Raw genomic sequence first — 16,608 nt, forward strand, 5'->3', positions numbered from 1 at the left:
GTTGGCCCTGCTAGACTGGAAGATCAGGCAGGAGTCCCTGTAAGACCGGGCGGAGACTTCTCTGCCAACCCCACAGCCCCGCCATTGGACAATGGCAGGAGTAAGAAACAGGTTTTCCTGTGGGAGGTCTCTGAGCCTGTTGGAATACCCTGCCTAATTTGTAAGTAATTGCAGAATCTTGACCATGGTGAAAAGAACAGATACCATACAAGCTGTTTCAGAAGAGAATAAAGGCTTCCCTTGGAGTAACATGCATGTCCCCATCCGGGTCCTTGTGCCAAACTTCAACATCCAGATTTTCCTGAAGAAAAAGGCTGTTGACAATTTTTACGCAGGCAGTTGCTTTTTTTGTCTCCTGCCTCTTTCCCCTCCCCTTTTTAACATGTGGCAAGGACAATCTGATAGGACACCTCCCCCAAGTGTTTTTGAGACAATTCCTACCAGTGACCAATTTCTAAACAATAGATACCTGAGAACAGAGAAGGTACAATTGCATTCTTGGCAATGGTGTCAATTCTGACCTACCATGATATACGGATGGCACATAATTCAGTTACAATGACATACAAATAAGTCAATTTCTTTTCTGCAAAAGAGACCGTTTCATGCAATTTGGAAAATCCTCTTCCTAAAAGCATTATTCCACCACCCAAAAACTACTCAAAAAAGACACTGTAATTAAGTCCTCTAACATTCCTGGTTTTACAGTCTATAACTGCACAGCTCATGTTAAAGGAATATTTAAGGACAGTAAAGGTGGACAGAAAAGATTAATAAAAATATTTATGGTGAGTCTGAAGGCTATAGACTATATCATCTGAGAGCATACACATGGTTTTCCTAAGAGGAATTCTTTTATGGAAATGTGAATGATTCTATTATACTGATTTTTTTAATATGTAAACTTTCTCTATTTGAGAGGTAAAGAGATATAAAAGTAACTTTAGGATGATAGAGTACAAATATATCATGGCCAAATAGTGATCATACTTTTAAATTATGTACTGTGACAGATAATAAAGGACACTTAACCTTTTTTGGAAAAATTTTATCCACAGTTTAGAGCAGACTACAGATCACTTTTTTTCTAAGGCCTAAACTTGGGGTGCCTGGGTGGCTCAGTTAGTTAAGCATCCAACTCTTGATTTCAGCTCAGGTCATGATCTCAGGGTTCTGGGATCAAGCCCCACAAGGGCTTCGTGCTCGGCCTGGGGTCTGCTTGAGATTCTCCCTCTCCCTCTCTGCCCCTCCCCCTGCTCGGACTCTCTCTCTCTCTCTCTCTTTCTAGAATAAATAAAATGTTTAAAAAATTAAATTAAATTAAATTAAATTAAAGGGCTAAACTTGGGGGGGCCTGGCTGGCTCAGTCAATGGAGCACAGCCACTCTTGAATTCCAGGTCGTGAGTTTGAACCCCACATTGGGCAGAGAGCCTACTTAAAAAAAGGCCTAACCTTGTATTGCTAGGGTTGGCAAGTTGGGTTTTTTTTGTTTGTTTGTTTGTTTTTAAAGGCTATAGGGTAAATACTTTTAGCCTTGTGGGCCACTGTATCTCTGTGGCAGCTACGGGACTCTGCTGTTACTAGGCAAAAGCAAGCACAGGCAGTGTATAATGTGTGCCTATGGCTGTGACCCAGTAGAACTTGCTTTACAAAAACGGGCTCCTGCCCTTGCTACCGTTTGTCACCTCTTGTACTGATTCCCAGTGGTAACCTCCAAGACTGTATTAAAAGAGTAGTTGCCCCACCTCTCATACCACTGGTATTTCAGAAGAAAATCCTACGGACCATAAATATTAGGAAATACATAATGATATACTTTCAGTGTCTCACCAGTTTCTGGAAATTTTGGTCAAGTCATTACTCCTCTGCAAAAACAGACTTTCAAAAAGATTTTTCAAAAACAGGAGAATGGTGGGGCGCCTGGGTGGCTCAGATGGTTAAGCGTCTGCCTTCAGGTCAGGGCATGATGTCAGGGTCCGGGGATCAAGCCCCCTATCAGGCTCCTGGCTCAGCAAGAAGTCTGCTTCTCCCTCTCCCTCTGCCTCTCTCCCCTGCTCATATTCTCTCTCTCTCTCTCTCTCTCTCTCTGTCACATGAATAAAAAAAAATTAAAAAACAAACAAACAAAAAACCAGGAGAATGGTTTTTCCCTCTTGATTTTAATTTTAAGAATAAATGATGTCTTGATTCAACTATCAATTTACAGGAAATACAAAGAACAAATAAACTTGGTAAGCCCTGCCATGGAATTGCATCAGCAAACTCCAGAATGAGTAGAAATTCTACAGGATAAATGACCCAGTTTCTTAAAAACAAAAAACAAAAAGCACACATTATAAGGAAAAAAGAGAGAGATGGGGAAACCTATAGATTAAAAGAAACTTTAGAGGCATATCAATCACCTATAATGGGTATACCTTATTTGGATTCTCATTCAAATGAAAAAGTTACAAAAAGATATTTGAAACAATTCTATTTAGAAACAAACAAACAAAAACCAAGAAGATTGTTGAGAACTAGATCAGGGTAAGTAAAAAACATCAAGGAGAAAGCAGTAGTAGAAAATATTTTATGGAAAATTTTCCAGAAATCCTCAAGGTTAGTATCTAAATGTAGCCTCTTTTGGAATTTATCAAGTATGAAACTCATAATACAAAAAGTACATAAAATATGTTGGCACCAAGAACTGAAATAGAATTTAATTGGCAATGTCTTCATAAACCTCCCTCCCCATAAATATGGAAGATATTTGTTCAAATGCTAACAGCACTCCTAAAACAGAGCAAGACTGATTGCCAAAATCAAATATGGCATGAAATGATCCTTCTCTGGCAGACATTTCATTTATGATCAGGATGAATGGAGCATGTCTGAACACACCGCTTCATCTATTTTTTGACACAGCTGCAAAGCAAATACGAAAAACAGAACATATGCTAAAAAACTCCGATCTATACATTGGGAAAATGATGCAAAAATATATTTCTTAGATGTAAAGACAAACTTCTAAAAATAATTTTTATTCTATCAGTCTATTATTATTAGAAGAAAAACTCTACCTAAGAAATGTCCACACATATATTCATTTTAGGAAATAAATTTAAACCCTTGTTCTTCTTTTGTGTAGATCGAGATTTCTCAGCCTCAGCACTATTCACATTTGGGGCCAGGTAATTCTTTGTTGTGGGGCTGCCCTGCCCTGTGTATCGTGGGATGTGTACTAGCATCCCTGGCCTTTACTTTCTAGATGCCAGGAGCAATACCCTTGTGCCCATTGTCACAACCCAAAAGGTCTCCAGGAATGGCCAAGTGTGGCCATTCTAACAACCAAGAGAAATAAATATCCGTTAACACGGCAATAAGCTAGGACCTACAGACTTACAGAAACAGATGAGATTTCCTAAGCCATGACCATGACAAGGTAATGGTCCTCAGATTTCTTTTTTTTTTTTCAAAGATTTCATTTATTTATTTGACAGAGAGAGACACACAGCGAGAGAGGGAACACAAGCAGCGGGGGCAGCAGAGGGAGAGGGAGAAGCAGGCTTCCCGTCGAGCAGCGAGCCCGATGCGGGTTCGACGCCGGGCCCAATCCCAGGATCCTGGGATCATGACCTGAGCCGAAGGCCAGACGCTTAACAACTGAGCCACCCAGGCGCCCCTGGTCTTCAGATTTCTAACGTATATATTATCTAAGCTCGTTGCCAAGCATTCTTTCCCATCAGATTGGTACATATTTAATTTGGGAGTTATTTCAGGCTCCAGCAGTACCAGTCAGTAAAACCCAAAACTTCCTCAAAAATGTGGATTTCATTTCATTTACAGAAAAACATATCGGCAAGACAAGGGCAGTGTCTCAAATGCATTTCAGGAAAAAAAAAAAAAAACTCATAAAGTGCCCAAAAAGATGACTGGAAATGCTCCTTTTCCTTTATTTTACTTTTTCTCATTTCTTAAAAACTATTTGCTCAGGGGTGCCTGGGTGGCTCAGCCAGTTAAGTGTCTGACTCTTAATCTTGGCTCAGGTTATGATCTCAAGCCCCGTGTCAGGGCTCCACACTCAGGGGGAGGTCGGCTTGAGACGCACTCTCCCTCTGCCCCTCCCCCCACAAGGGCTCATGCGGCTCTCTCTCTAAAATAAAAATGAATAAATCTGTAAAAAATATATATATTTGCTTAGGATTCAGGATATTTTTTTAAGATTTTATTTTTAAGTAATCTCTACACCCAATGTGCAGCTCAAACCTACAAACAAGATCGAGTCCCACACTCCACCTCAGCCAGCCAGGTACCCCAGGATTCATGATTTATATTTAAAGCACTTTTCCAATGAAATTATTTCAAATAATATATGTTATTTCAAATAATATATAAATTATTATATATAATATGTAAATTATACACAAATATATAAAGTAACAATTCCAATGAAATAATTTCTTCTTTGCAAATTTTTCATTGTTTTCTTAACCTCACTATATCATTTTTATAGTAGGATTATAAAAGTATACATACATGAGTTGTGGATACATGCTTGTATGCTGTATCATTCTTCAGACTTGAACCACATTTTAAAAATATCTTTACTGAGTTATTTAAATAAAAGAATTTAAAAAAATATGTACACATCTACTCTTAGTGCCATAGTTTTTGGCACTTACTGATGGCATAGTTTTTCTTGTTTGTCTGTATCTGATAAAAAGCCATGGTCCTTCTATGACCCTACTCTGACTTTCAAATATGTGTTCAGTAATGGCTCTAGATGAAATACAATACTGGATAAAAAGAACAATACTGAATACTGGATATAAAATACTACACTGAAATCTAAACACTGTCCTTTAATTTATACTTACTTTCATAATTACTGATGGTTTAATCTTCTAAAGCAGCTTAACAGTACTAGTTAAGTCATTAGCTATGCATGCCAAAAATTTTTTCCCTTTTTTCTGGTATAGAGAAAGCATGAATTTTAATATCTAAAAAAAGTCTTAGAGAGCGAGAGTCAGAATCTGTTTAGAAGACCAGGGTGAGAAGTTTCTCCGGGCTACATGGGTAGGGAATTAGCTGGCGGGGATTTGGAGATACTACCAATGGACACCTGGAAGGATGTTCAACCCCCAAAGCAACAGCCAATGATACAGGTGCAGAGAATGTCACACGAGAAATGAAATAAAATCCAGGGATCCAATCATATGCAGAGGTGTGTATGCAGAATTATGTACTTTTAAGGACTAAAAGATTGGTGGTTTTCGATGCTCGATGAAATATAGAATTCAGAGGATTATCTTCGCTTGTATTTGGATTTGCTGTTAATGTTGTATAGCTTTTAAAAAAAATAAAGATTTTATTTATTTACCTGTAAGAGAGAGAGAGCACAGAGGGAGAGGGAGAAGCAGACCCCCGGTGAGCAGGGATCCAGATGCAGGGCTCTATCCCAGGACCCGGAGTGGAAGGCAGACGCTTAACTGACTGAGCCACCCAGGCACCCAATATTGTATAGCTTTTTTTTTTCTTTAAGATTTTATTTATTTATTTTAGGGAGAGAGGGGAGGGAGAGCGGGAGAGAGAGAACCTCAAGCAGATTCCACGATGAGCCTGCAGCCTGATGCAGGGCTTGATCTCCCGACCCCGAGATCATGACCTAGGTGGAAATCAAGAGTCGGACACCTAACGGACTGAGCTACCCAGGCACCCCTATTGTACAGCTTCTGATTTGTGTGCTTATCTTTATGATTACAACTACACACCCATGATTTCATTTTAAAATCCATCTTGTATTTAGCATCTATTAATAGTTTATATAAAGGAAATGCTTTTCTCAATTGAAAAAAATTTAAATAAAAATAAAGAAGTTTAGTTACCTGATGGTCAAAAACCAGATTACCTAAAATCTTCAGTAACCCTGGCCCCTCTTTTGGTGGAAGGTCTCTCTTCCCACAGCAAAGGCATGGGGAAAGTCAGCTGCTATTAACTACAATTAAATTTAGTCTGTAAAAGGAGAGAAAATTTCATCCTCTCTTTTCTCCTTGCTTTACCCGAATTTGTCCTTTAAGTCAGAACATATTATTTCATTCTCAAAGCCATTACCATCCTTATCGTCCCAAAGGGATGTGTAGCACCGAGCACATTTGGTCTCTCAATGGTCACCATTTGATGAGCTCACTAAATTCCACACTCTGATGCTGCACCCCCTTCCCAGCTTCCATTGTAGGGGAGGACAGTGTTTGCAGATGGAATGGTAATATGGGGATGTTAAAAGAACCCATTCAAACTCATCCTATGTGTTATTAAGCCTGGTGTTTAGCACAGAGCACACAAAGGAAGAATGAATGTGTGAATCACAAGCAAATAATCAAAATCAGATAAAACCAGGGCAAGTTACTCTGCAGATGACATTTCAAACAATAGGGATGAATTCCCAGGAATTTGATTAAAACTAAATGGAGAGGTTGGTTTTATTGCTGGTTTCTAGATCTTCCCCAAGCAGTGTCCAATCCATTAGCAAGTTGTTAACATGTTTTGTGTTTGTTTTTTTCTTCTCTTCCCAACTTTGTAATTGCTACTCCATTGCTTGGTCTGGTTTTCTAACACCCAATCCCACTGCTCCTAAAAGTTTTATATATATATATACATATACATACATATACATATATATATATATATAATTGCATTTTAAATTAAAGTGAATTATTTTAATTTTGTTTTGGATATTTCTTAACACCGCTGGAGATGGCTGGCAACATTCCAGGAGGCTGCAAATCAGAGTCACCAAAAAGTGCAGTAGGAGTAAAACCAATTGTGTTGAGTAGAATCATCTCTCAGTGGTATTTATGCACCTGTCTGCTCAAGCCAGAGCAAATGCATAACAACCTACTATATAACTTGTCTCGAACACTGGGTCATTTCTCACCTTCAGAACTGACTTTGGCTCATTTTGTAATTAATCTGTACTTCGAAGGTTCTAATGTAAGTTTTATATTGTAAAATGCCAACACAGCAATCTATCTTTAGCATGGTGCTCACACTCTGTCTCTTTACATGCACACATACACCCTCACATTCAGCCCTAATGTTAAAAGTATTCTCTGCCTAGCTCAACTAGCTATGAAATCTACCAGTCCATTCTTGCTCATAACTGATTCTTTTGCTGAGCCCCATGGGGCCATTTACAAACTTAAATAAGGGAAGCACATATGTGCAGGAGACAGCTAAGAAATAAATTAGCCAAGTATTTCATTTCCCACTGGATTATGCAGAAGGAGAAAAATCAGAAGATAGTCCCTTGGAAGAGGCAATTTAATCCACCAAATATCTGAATAGTTGCTACAGTTCAAGAACTGTGTAAGCTATGTAGCAATGCAAAATGAATACAGCACAAGTCTTGCCTTCAAGAAGTTTCCCTGCCTTGTCTACGTGGCCCACAGTTGGCTCTCTCCATTTCCAAATCTACCCCTGATCCTGGTCCTACTCTACCGGGCTCCAACCACTGACTGCCTTCCCTGGAAGTTTCAGTAAAACCACACTGCTTACAGGTGCAAGCCAACTGCACACACTTGAACCTGGACTTCCCATTCAGTAACTTCACTGTTCACTCCCACTCATCACAGTGACCTCTGTGTCTCAGTCCTGAACTACAGTAGGAATAAATAATGGCTTTTGAAAAAAATGAAAGAAAAGAATCCCATGGTGGGACATGGTTAGGGCTATGGTTATAAAAAAAAAAAAAAAAAAGACCAAATCAGAGTTTCGGAAGCTTCAAACATAGCTCTCCAAATAGGTAGGGTTGCCAGATAAAATAGAGGATACCCAGTTAAATTTGAATCTCAGAGAACCAATGAATATATTTTAGTATAAGTATATCGCAAATACTGCATGAGACATATTCCTACTAAAAAGAGCTGTTCTTTGTTTACCTGAAATTCAAATTTAACTGAGCATCTTTCGTATTTTTACTTGTTAAATATGACAATCTTACAAATATACCATTTTGAGAATCAGTTGGGTTAAGGTATCTCAGTTTTGAATTAAAAGTAGTCCCTAGGAGGGTCACACCCTCATCAATTATTTTATTTTATTTTATTTTTAAAGTTTTATATAAGTAAGCTCTACCCCCAAGGTGGGGCTCCAACTCACCCCGAGGTTAAGAGTGACATGCCCTTCCAACTGAGCCAGCCAGGGCCCCCCCATATCAATTATTTTATTTATTTTTTAAATTTTATTGTTATGTTAATCACCATACATTACATCATTAGTTTTGGATGTAGTGTTCCATGATTCATTGTTTGTGCATAACACCCAGTGCTCCACGCAGAACGTGCCCTCTTTACTACCCATCACCAGGCTAACCCATCCCCCCACCCCCCTCCCCTCTAGAACCCTCAGTTTGTTTTTCAGAGTCCATCGTCTCTCATGGTTCGTCTCCCCCGTCCGACTTACTCCCCTTCCTTCTTCCCCTCCTCCTATCTTCTTCTTTTTCTTTTTTCTTAACATATGTTGCATTATTTGTTTCAGAAGTGCAGATCTGTGATTCAACAGTCTTGCACAATTCACAGCGCTCACCATAGCACATACCCTCCCCAATGTCTATCACCCAGCCACCCCATCCCTCCCAGCCCCCACCACTCCAGCAACCCTCAGTTTGTTTCCTGAGATTAAGAATTCCTCGTATCAGTGAGGTCATATGATACATGTCTTTCTCTGAGTGACTTATTTCACTCAGCATAACACCCTCCAGGTCCATCCACACCGTTGCAAATGGCAAGACCTCATTCCTTTGGACGGCTGCATAACATTCCATTGTGTACATATACCACATCTTCTTTATCCATTCATCTGTCAGTGGACATATCAATTATTTTAAACAGTCCTTACCATGCATTAAGGGCCTCAGAAAACTGGATTTGTGGTTGCCAGGCTGGCTCAGTCAGTGGAGCATGCGACTCTTGATCTTGGGGTTGTAAGTTCAAGCCCCACGTTGGGTGTAGAGATTACCTAAATATTAAATTTTTTTTTTAAGAAAGAAAGCTGGATTTGTGAGCAGGAACAAGAGATAGCATAGGAGAATTTAGAGCCTGAAGCATTTATATCTTTAGTACTTCTTGGCTACGTAGAATTGAGGATTACAAAACACATTCAGGGGCGCCTGGGTGGCTCAGTCATTGGGCGTCTGCCTTGCTTGGGTCGAGATCCCAGGGTCCTGGGATCGAGCCCCGCCTCGGGCTCCCTGCTCGGCGGGAAGCCTGCTTCTCCCTCTCGCACTCCCCCTGCTTGTGTTCCCTCTCTCGCTGTGTCTCTGTCTGTCAAATAAATAAATGAACTCTTAAAAGGAAAAAAAACCCACATTCAGAGCCCCGCTCCCCCCGGGGCGGCCGGCACGCAGGTCCCTACCCTCTCGGCTGCTGCTGTAGTGTGTGGCATTTATACGGGGCGCGAGAGGGGCGTGAGAACCGGGCGAAACGACGGCGGCAGCGGCAGCGCGCTGCGGAGCGCGCTCTCGATCGTCGGGCGCGGCCATTGCGGGGCGCGCTCTCGAGCGTCGGGGGCGGCCATTGCGGGGCGCGCTCTCAAGCGTCTGAGCCGACCGTTGAAAGGCGCGCTCTCATTCGTCAGGGCCGGCCCTTGCGGGGCGCGCTCTCGAACGTCTGCGGCGACCGTTGGAAGGTGCGTTCTCTAACGTCAGGGCCGGCCATTGTGGGGCGCGCTCTCGAACGTCGGAGGCGACCGTCGAAAGGCGCGCCCTCGAGCCTGAGGCGACCGTTCAGAGGTGCGCTCCAGGGCGTCTGAGGCGATTGTTGAAAGGCGCCGTAGGCGGCCGTTGAGGGGCACACTCTCGAGAGGAGGCGGAGGCGGCGGCGGCGGCGGAGGCGGAGGCGGCGGCGGCGGCGGCGGCGGCGGAGGCGGAGGCGGCGGCGGCGGCGGAGGCGGTTCGGGGAAGACGCGCTGCCACTGGTGGCAGGGGTTGGCGGCGAGGACCACGCAGCGCACTTCAGCCACGATTGAGCCGCAACCGGAGTCCGAGGCGGAGTGCCCACCGAGAGAAATGAGCTGCCAGACTTCGCCAACATTAGGTCCAGGAACTTCGACGGGTACGTCGCCCCAGACGGCGCCCGCCCTGGCGGGCACAACTGCATGCAACAGTGAGCTGGCAAGCCTTTTTGAGTGTCCGGTCTGCTTTGACTACGTGTTACCACCCATCCTTCAGTGTCACAGTGGCCATCTTGTGTGTACCGCCTGCCGCCCGAAGCTCACGTCTTGTCCGACCTGCCGGGGCCCTCTGGAATCCATTCGCAACTTGGCTATGGAGAAAGTGGCCAATTCCGTGCTTTTTCCGTGTAAATACGCCTCTTGTGGATGTGAGATAACTTTGCCCCACGCTAAGAAAGCCGACCACGAAGAGCTGTGTGAGTTTAGGCCTTACCTGTGCCCGTGCCCTGGTGACTTCTGTAAGTGGCAAGGCTCTCTGGATGCTGTGATGCCCCATCTGATGCATGAGCACGACTCCATTACGACCCTCCAGGGAGAAGATATCGTTTTCCTGGCTACCGACATTAACCTCCCCGGGGCCGTGGACTGGGTGATGACGCAGTCCTGTTTTGGTGTTCATTTCATGCTAGTCTTGGAGAAGCAAGAAAAGTACGACGGGCACCAGCAGTTCTTCGCCATTGTCCAGCTGATAGGCTCACACAAGCAAGCTGAAGACTTCGCCTACCGTCTTGAGCTGAATGGCCACAGGCGGCGGCTGACTTGGGAAGCCACTCCGCGCTCCATTCACGACGGCATTGCCACAGCCATTAGGAAGAGCGACTGCCTAGTCTTCGATGCCAACGTTGCAGAGTTTTTTGCAGAAGACGGCAACCTGAGCATCAATGTAACTATCTCCATGTGTTGAAATGGCAAGCCAGCGTTTTCTGGCCAGTTTAAAACCATCGCGGTCCATTTCCCAGAGCATAAAGGCACCCATTTTTGTCTGTCAACCTGACACTTTTCATAGTTCTGGACACATGCCGTAAATAAAAGCAAAGGCTGTTAAAAACAGAAACAGTTGCGTGTACTATCACTAATAGCTTTAAAAATAAGTCGACACTAAACCTTTTAAAATATATGTGTGTGTGTGTGTGTACACACACACACCCAACACGGGCATCTCTTGTATTAAGAAAGTAAGCTTTGTTAAATAATTCTGAATTTGTGTTGCAGATTGTACTGTTGAAAAATACTGCGTTTTGGTGTGTATGCCCGACAGTTGGTGTGTGTGCATGTGGTTTGTTTTTTTTCCTTTAACCAACAAGCCATGTTGAGTGGTCTTGGACCACTGCTTTTCCCCTTTGTGTGTCAATACATAGTGCTGCTGTGTGTGTGTGTGTATTTGCTAACTTTTATTAATTCTAGTTGTTCATTAAATTTGACTTTCCTCTCTGTAAGTTCAGGTTTTTCCTCACTTTGGTGACTTTTTAAAGTTAGTGTCTTTCTGATACGCATAGTTGTTTATGGTAGAGCTTATACATACGTGTTCAATACATATTTCCTTTTCCCCCATTAATCAGTTCATTAGAAATATTTTAGGCAGCAGCTCTCTCTGCCCACGGGTCCTGTCCCTGTGTTTTAATAAAACCACCATTTTGTACCAAAAAAGAAAAAACAACCCCCCCAAAAAACAAAACAAAAAAGCAGAAAAACAGAAACAAAAAACAAAAAAAAGAAACCAAAAAAAACAGAAAAAAAACAAAAAGAAAAAAAGAAAAAAAAGGAAAAACAACCCCCCCAAAAAAACAAAACAAAAAACCAGAAAAACAAAAACACAAAAAACAAAAAAAACAAAAAAACAAAAAACAGAAAAAAAACGAGAAAAAAACAAAAGAAACAGAAAAGAGGAAAAAAGGAAAAAAAAAATATTTTACATTCAACTCTTTTGAGAAGATAGGAGTTCCAGAAAGGAAAGGTCACAGGATTATCAGAAGCTATTTAAAGCAGCTGTAAGATGGTCTCTGTCTGTCTGTCTCTCTTTTTCTCCAGTTGAGTCATACCTTTGAATTTATTCTTTGAAAGGTAAGGGAATACTGATTTTTTTTTTTTATACCAAAAAAAAAACTGGGGGGGTTTTTTTTTTTCTTCCAAATATCTTGGACAAATCACATGTTTAAAATTTGTTTTGGGGATGCCTGGTTGGCTCAGTAGGTTAAGCATTCAGCTCAGGTCATGATCCCAGCGTCCTGGGATCAAGTCCTGCATCGGGATCCAGTCCTGCATCAGGCTCCTTGCTCAGCGGGGAGCCTGCTTCTCCCTCTGCCTGCTGCTCCCCCTGCTTGTACTCTCACTCTCTTTCTCCCTCCCTCTCTCTCTAGAAATAAAATCTTTTAAGAAATAAAATAAAATTTGTTTTTGTATTTATTGGTTTTGCAGAAGAAGGCATCGTCTTACACAGTATTTGTAATCAAAAGCAAATCATTTGTTTAAAAAAAAAGGCAATTTGCAAAAAAAAGTTTTTGTCCTTTTATAATTCTCATTGAAAGAATATCTGGCAAATTAAAAAAAAAAAACCCACATTCAGAAAGTAAAAATGGGCCACTGAAAGTAAAATAGGAGAGAGTGGGAAACAATGGAGAATTTTGGTGAGGGTCCTGGTAGTGGCTGGGGTCCTGCTGAATATTATTTCTGGGTTTACATGGACTCCCTGCAACTTGTGAAATTGCATTCTTCTTTCTGCAGGAAACCTGGACTTAACTTCACACAGTATTTGAATGGCCTGTGCACTCACTTATACTTCCTACTATACCATAAGCTCCATGAAGGCAAGGAATCTTTTATTGTGGTGTCCCAGAGCCCAGCTCAGCCCTGATTCTATGGTGGGTGAGCATAAATATTTACTCCCTCTTGTGGTTGACTGAGTTTTAGGTCTGGATTTAATTCAAAGGCTGCACAGCTCAACATAATCTAGTTCACAGATGATTCCAACATTGTTCCCTCCCTGCCCCAATCCCACCCAACAGGGGCATTTGCCAATCTAATCTCCCTATGTTCCCTTGGGTACCAAAGTATCAGAAAGGAGAGAGAAGCAGGGGGAAAAAAAAAAAAAGGCAGATCTGCTCCCCTGTGACCTTCTAAAATGGGTTTTCCTCTCGTGATTCTCTCTCCTTCGACTTAGGCTGGGTCCTTATGGGTGACCATACATCTCTGTTTGCTTGGAACAACTCTGCTTTATGTCTGTTGTCCCACGGTATTTATTAATGGCCCTCCTTTTACTCTCAGAAATGCCCTGGATTACATGGTCATCCCACTCACAGCACTCAAGAACTCATGTTAAGTAGGAGGTGCTATAGAAATAACCAAGAGAGCACACAAATGTTTGTCCTCAGAATGGCCATGACAAAGACATTCACACTGGCTAATCAGTGCTCTACTCAAGAACGAGAAACCAGAATTAACAGACTCATAAGGTGGGAAGTACTGGGGTTTTTAATCTCATCTGTTGGCTCCCAATGCTGGTGAAAAGCCTAGCTGCACAGAATAATCACTTAAGCTCCAGGAGCTTTCAAAGCATACAGAGTCACATTCCTCCCCCTACACTAGGAGGCTCTTATCTAGCAAATCTGGGTAGGGCTAAGAAATCTCTATTTTTGGGCACCTGTGTGGCTCAGTTGCTTAAGCGACTGCCTTCGGCTCAGGTCATGATCCTGGAGTGCCTGGATCGAGTCCCGCATCGGGCTCCCTGCTCGGCAGGGAGTCTGCTTCCCCCTCTGAGCCCCCCTCCCCTGCCCCGCCATGTGCTTTCTCTCTCTCTCAAATAAATAAACAAAATCTTAAAAAAAAAGAAATCTCTATTTTTTTTTAAAGTTCACCCAAATGAGTCTTCCAGAAACTGGGGCTCATAAATATTAAGTAAGTTTCTACGGTGGCCTCAAGATTGAAACAGAAACTTCCCTATCTCCCTGACTTGAATGCATGATAAAACAGAAAAGGGAAATATGTTACTGGGGGAAAAAACTTACCCACATCACAATTGTAGCCACTGTGACATTAATCACAATATCCCATGTGATTATGTGATAGCGCCTGACAGAATACCTCCTACCAATTCCACCAGCTTGGTCTTATCTCACTTCCTGTTCAAGAGAGAACTTCAAAATGAGCAGCGGTCATGCATAAAATTTGATAGATAATTTATGCAAACAAGAGATAAAAAAACTAATTTATCTTCCACTAAAATTAATGAAAAACACCCAATAAATCCACCAATTGATCCAGCTTTCTAAACATGAAAACCAAGGCTACTCTCCAAGTCTTAACTACATTCTTAATATTTTACCTGGCAACAAAGACAACATCATAAAAACCCCATACCGACCCAAGAAAAAAAGACAGTCTTATCCAAAGGTGACCAACCCTGTGTCCCACAAAGTCAAGGAATTCACAAATGACTGTCAACAAGTTTTAATATTCCATAAACCTGTCGTAAGAATGGGAATGTACCCCAATAAGGCCGCTCAAGCTCTGTGATAGGCCGAGCATGTTTGCCCTTCACCAGAATCCTATCAACTCCATGTGGTAACTGGTTTCTTAAAAGCCCAGATGAACTTCTCATGTCACTATCAGAAATTCTAGATCATGTCTGGTGGACTAGAGCTTCTCACTAGTGAGGACTACAATGCAGTGCCAGGATTGAAAGAGTTTAAGTGTGTAACTGACCTTAGTTAGATACAAGCAACAAGTATCACAACAGGTATTGCTGAAAAGCTCTTAAATAACCTGAAAGTTTCCTTTATTATTTTTTACTACTTCAGCTGTGACAGTGCTATCATGTTACTATAAAGCAGTTTCTGCGATATGCTCTCCCAAACATGGGTGCCATAAGATTTTCGTGAATGTTATGCAAAAAGAGGATTCTGTGATCAGGTGAATTTAGCAAAAGTCGGTTTCAACAAACTTCAAGAGCATCCTTAAAGGCAGGATAACTAAAAGTCTCTAATACGTTTTTGTGAGGTATAAATCCCCAAGAGGGAAGGGTAGGATATTCAGCATTTTCACAATTTATTTGGCCAAAGGTTTCCTTCTGTAGTGTAACTGGAGGAATATCCTGGGGTACCCCAAAATATACTTTGGGAGCACTGAAACAGACGATTGATAGTTACACATCATTGATAAAATCTGGACCAGAAAACCAGCGGACCCGGGTAAATCAATTTGTCTATATCACTTTATCATTACTGTCGATTTTTTTCTTACCAAATTAATATTTCTACACACACATCAACACACCATAGAAATAGTCTTTTTTAAATCGGAAGTAGCAGAAGCCCTTCTCCATCTAACCTGTGTTCTGCTCACTCTCACTCCCCCCAACTGTTGGAGAGCCCACAGTTCCTTATAGAACTGACTCCCATTGCTTCTAGGACCCCTCAACAAGTGCCTAAAGGCTCTTGAGTAACTGCTGTTTGCCCTTAATGAGTTTCCACCATGTAGTCTTCTTTTGGCTGCACATCTGTGTGGACATCCCTCCTCAGGGTCTTCCAAGGCCATGAAGGAGCTGCTTCCCATGGGGTTCCACTGATGAACCACCAGGCACCCCAGATGCCACCACCAAGTACCACCGCCTCCAGAATCACCAAGGGACTGCTGCCATCAAACACCAATAACACAGTCCTTGAGATGCCATGTGTGCTTTGGAGTCTTTAATGTGCCATAGCTACGCTCTCCCTTTTTGTCACATTTTGTCACACAGGACATCAAAGCAATGTTTCTTTGCACCCGTCCCTATCTTCCAGTATAAACACAGCTCTCAGATTTTACTGTCAGAAAGCAACTTTCCATGGACCGCTCCCATTTCTACACATCCTTCCAGCGGAGGCCCTGACTGCCTTCTGTTCGGGACTAATTTTTCAAAGATGTCTGTATAGAGAACAGACTTCTGAGATCTAGGGCTCTGCGCCCCACCCCCTTCCCTCCCAAGCAGAGGGCAGGTATGCTTGCAGCCTGGGAAGATAGAGATCGTTCCCGCCTTTGGAGCAAAGGGTACACGCAATTATTGCCCACTCTAAGAGATTTGGATTCTCTAAGCTCAGGGCTCCTTTCCTGCAATGGAAACCACTGCATGACCTGCACCCATCTCCTCCTCTTTGTGTTGCCCTATAGGAACTGGCACTCAGACCAGACACAAATGCTGATACTCTGTCTACTGCTCGGCTGTGAGCAATAAGCTGTCTTTTGTCTCTGACACGGGTGTTTTGTCTTCCTTCTGTCAGCGTCCATGAAACTGTAGTAGACTACCTTCCTAGCTTGCAAGTAAGGAAAGAAGATCTCTGACCAGGGACACGATGGGGGGTGGGGGGTGGGGGGCACTTGGCTGGCTCAGTCGAAGAGCATGTGACTCTTGATCTCAGGGTCTTGAGTTCGAGCCCCACGCTGGGTGTAGCGATTACCAAAAAACATATACACTTAAAAACAATGCTCACGTCCTTAAAAAAGAAAATCTCCGACCCTTCACAGATCTCAACATTTATATTTAGGAACCTTTTGTCTGGAATTAAGATCCAAAAGCAGATTTGGGGTCACCCGGGTGTCTCAATCGGTTGAGCACCTGACTCTTAGTTTCGGCTTAGGTCGTGGGATGG

The 16,608-nt window shown here is 42.4% G+C and overlaps 2 protein-coding genes and 1 pseudogene across 3 annotated transcripts in view; 2 read left to right on the top strand and 1 right to left on the bottom strand.

Moving 5' to 3' along the window:
- The window catches only part of FRMPD4 (FERM and PDZ domain containing 4), a 552,472-nt gene that overhangs the window by 448,414 nt on the left and 87,450 nt on the right, over nucleotides 1-16,608 (bottom strand). The gene's annotated exons all lie outside the window — the stretch shown is intronic.
- Nucleotides 5,095-5,267, top strand: LOC112812558 (DNA-directed RNA polymerases I, II, and III subunit RPABC4 pseudogene; annotated as a pseudogene).
- Nucleotides 9,869-11,033, top strand: LOC112812639 (E3 ubiquitin-protein ligase SIAH1-like). The gene has a single exon (XM_025857508.2). It carries the CDS (start codon nucleotides 10,044-10,046, stop codon nucleotides 10,890-10,892), a length of 849 nt encoding a protein of 282 aa, XP_025713293.1. The 5' UTR covers nucleotides 9,869-10,043; the 3' UTR covers nucleotides 10,893-11,033.

This window comes from Callorhinus ursinus, unplaced genomic scaffold (genome assembly GCF_003265705.2).
Source record: "Callorhinus ursinus isolate GAN/ISIS: 27379988/994484 unplaced genomic scaffold, GSC_fseal_2.0 scaffold16, whole genome shotgun sequence".
Lineage (NCBI taxonomy): Eukaryota > Metazoa > Chordata > Mammalia > Carnivora > Otariidae > Callorhinus > Callorhinus ursinus.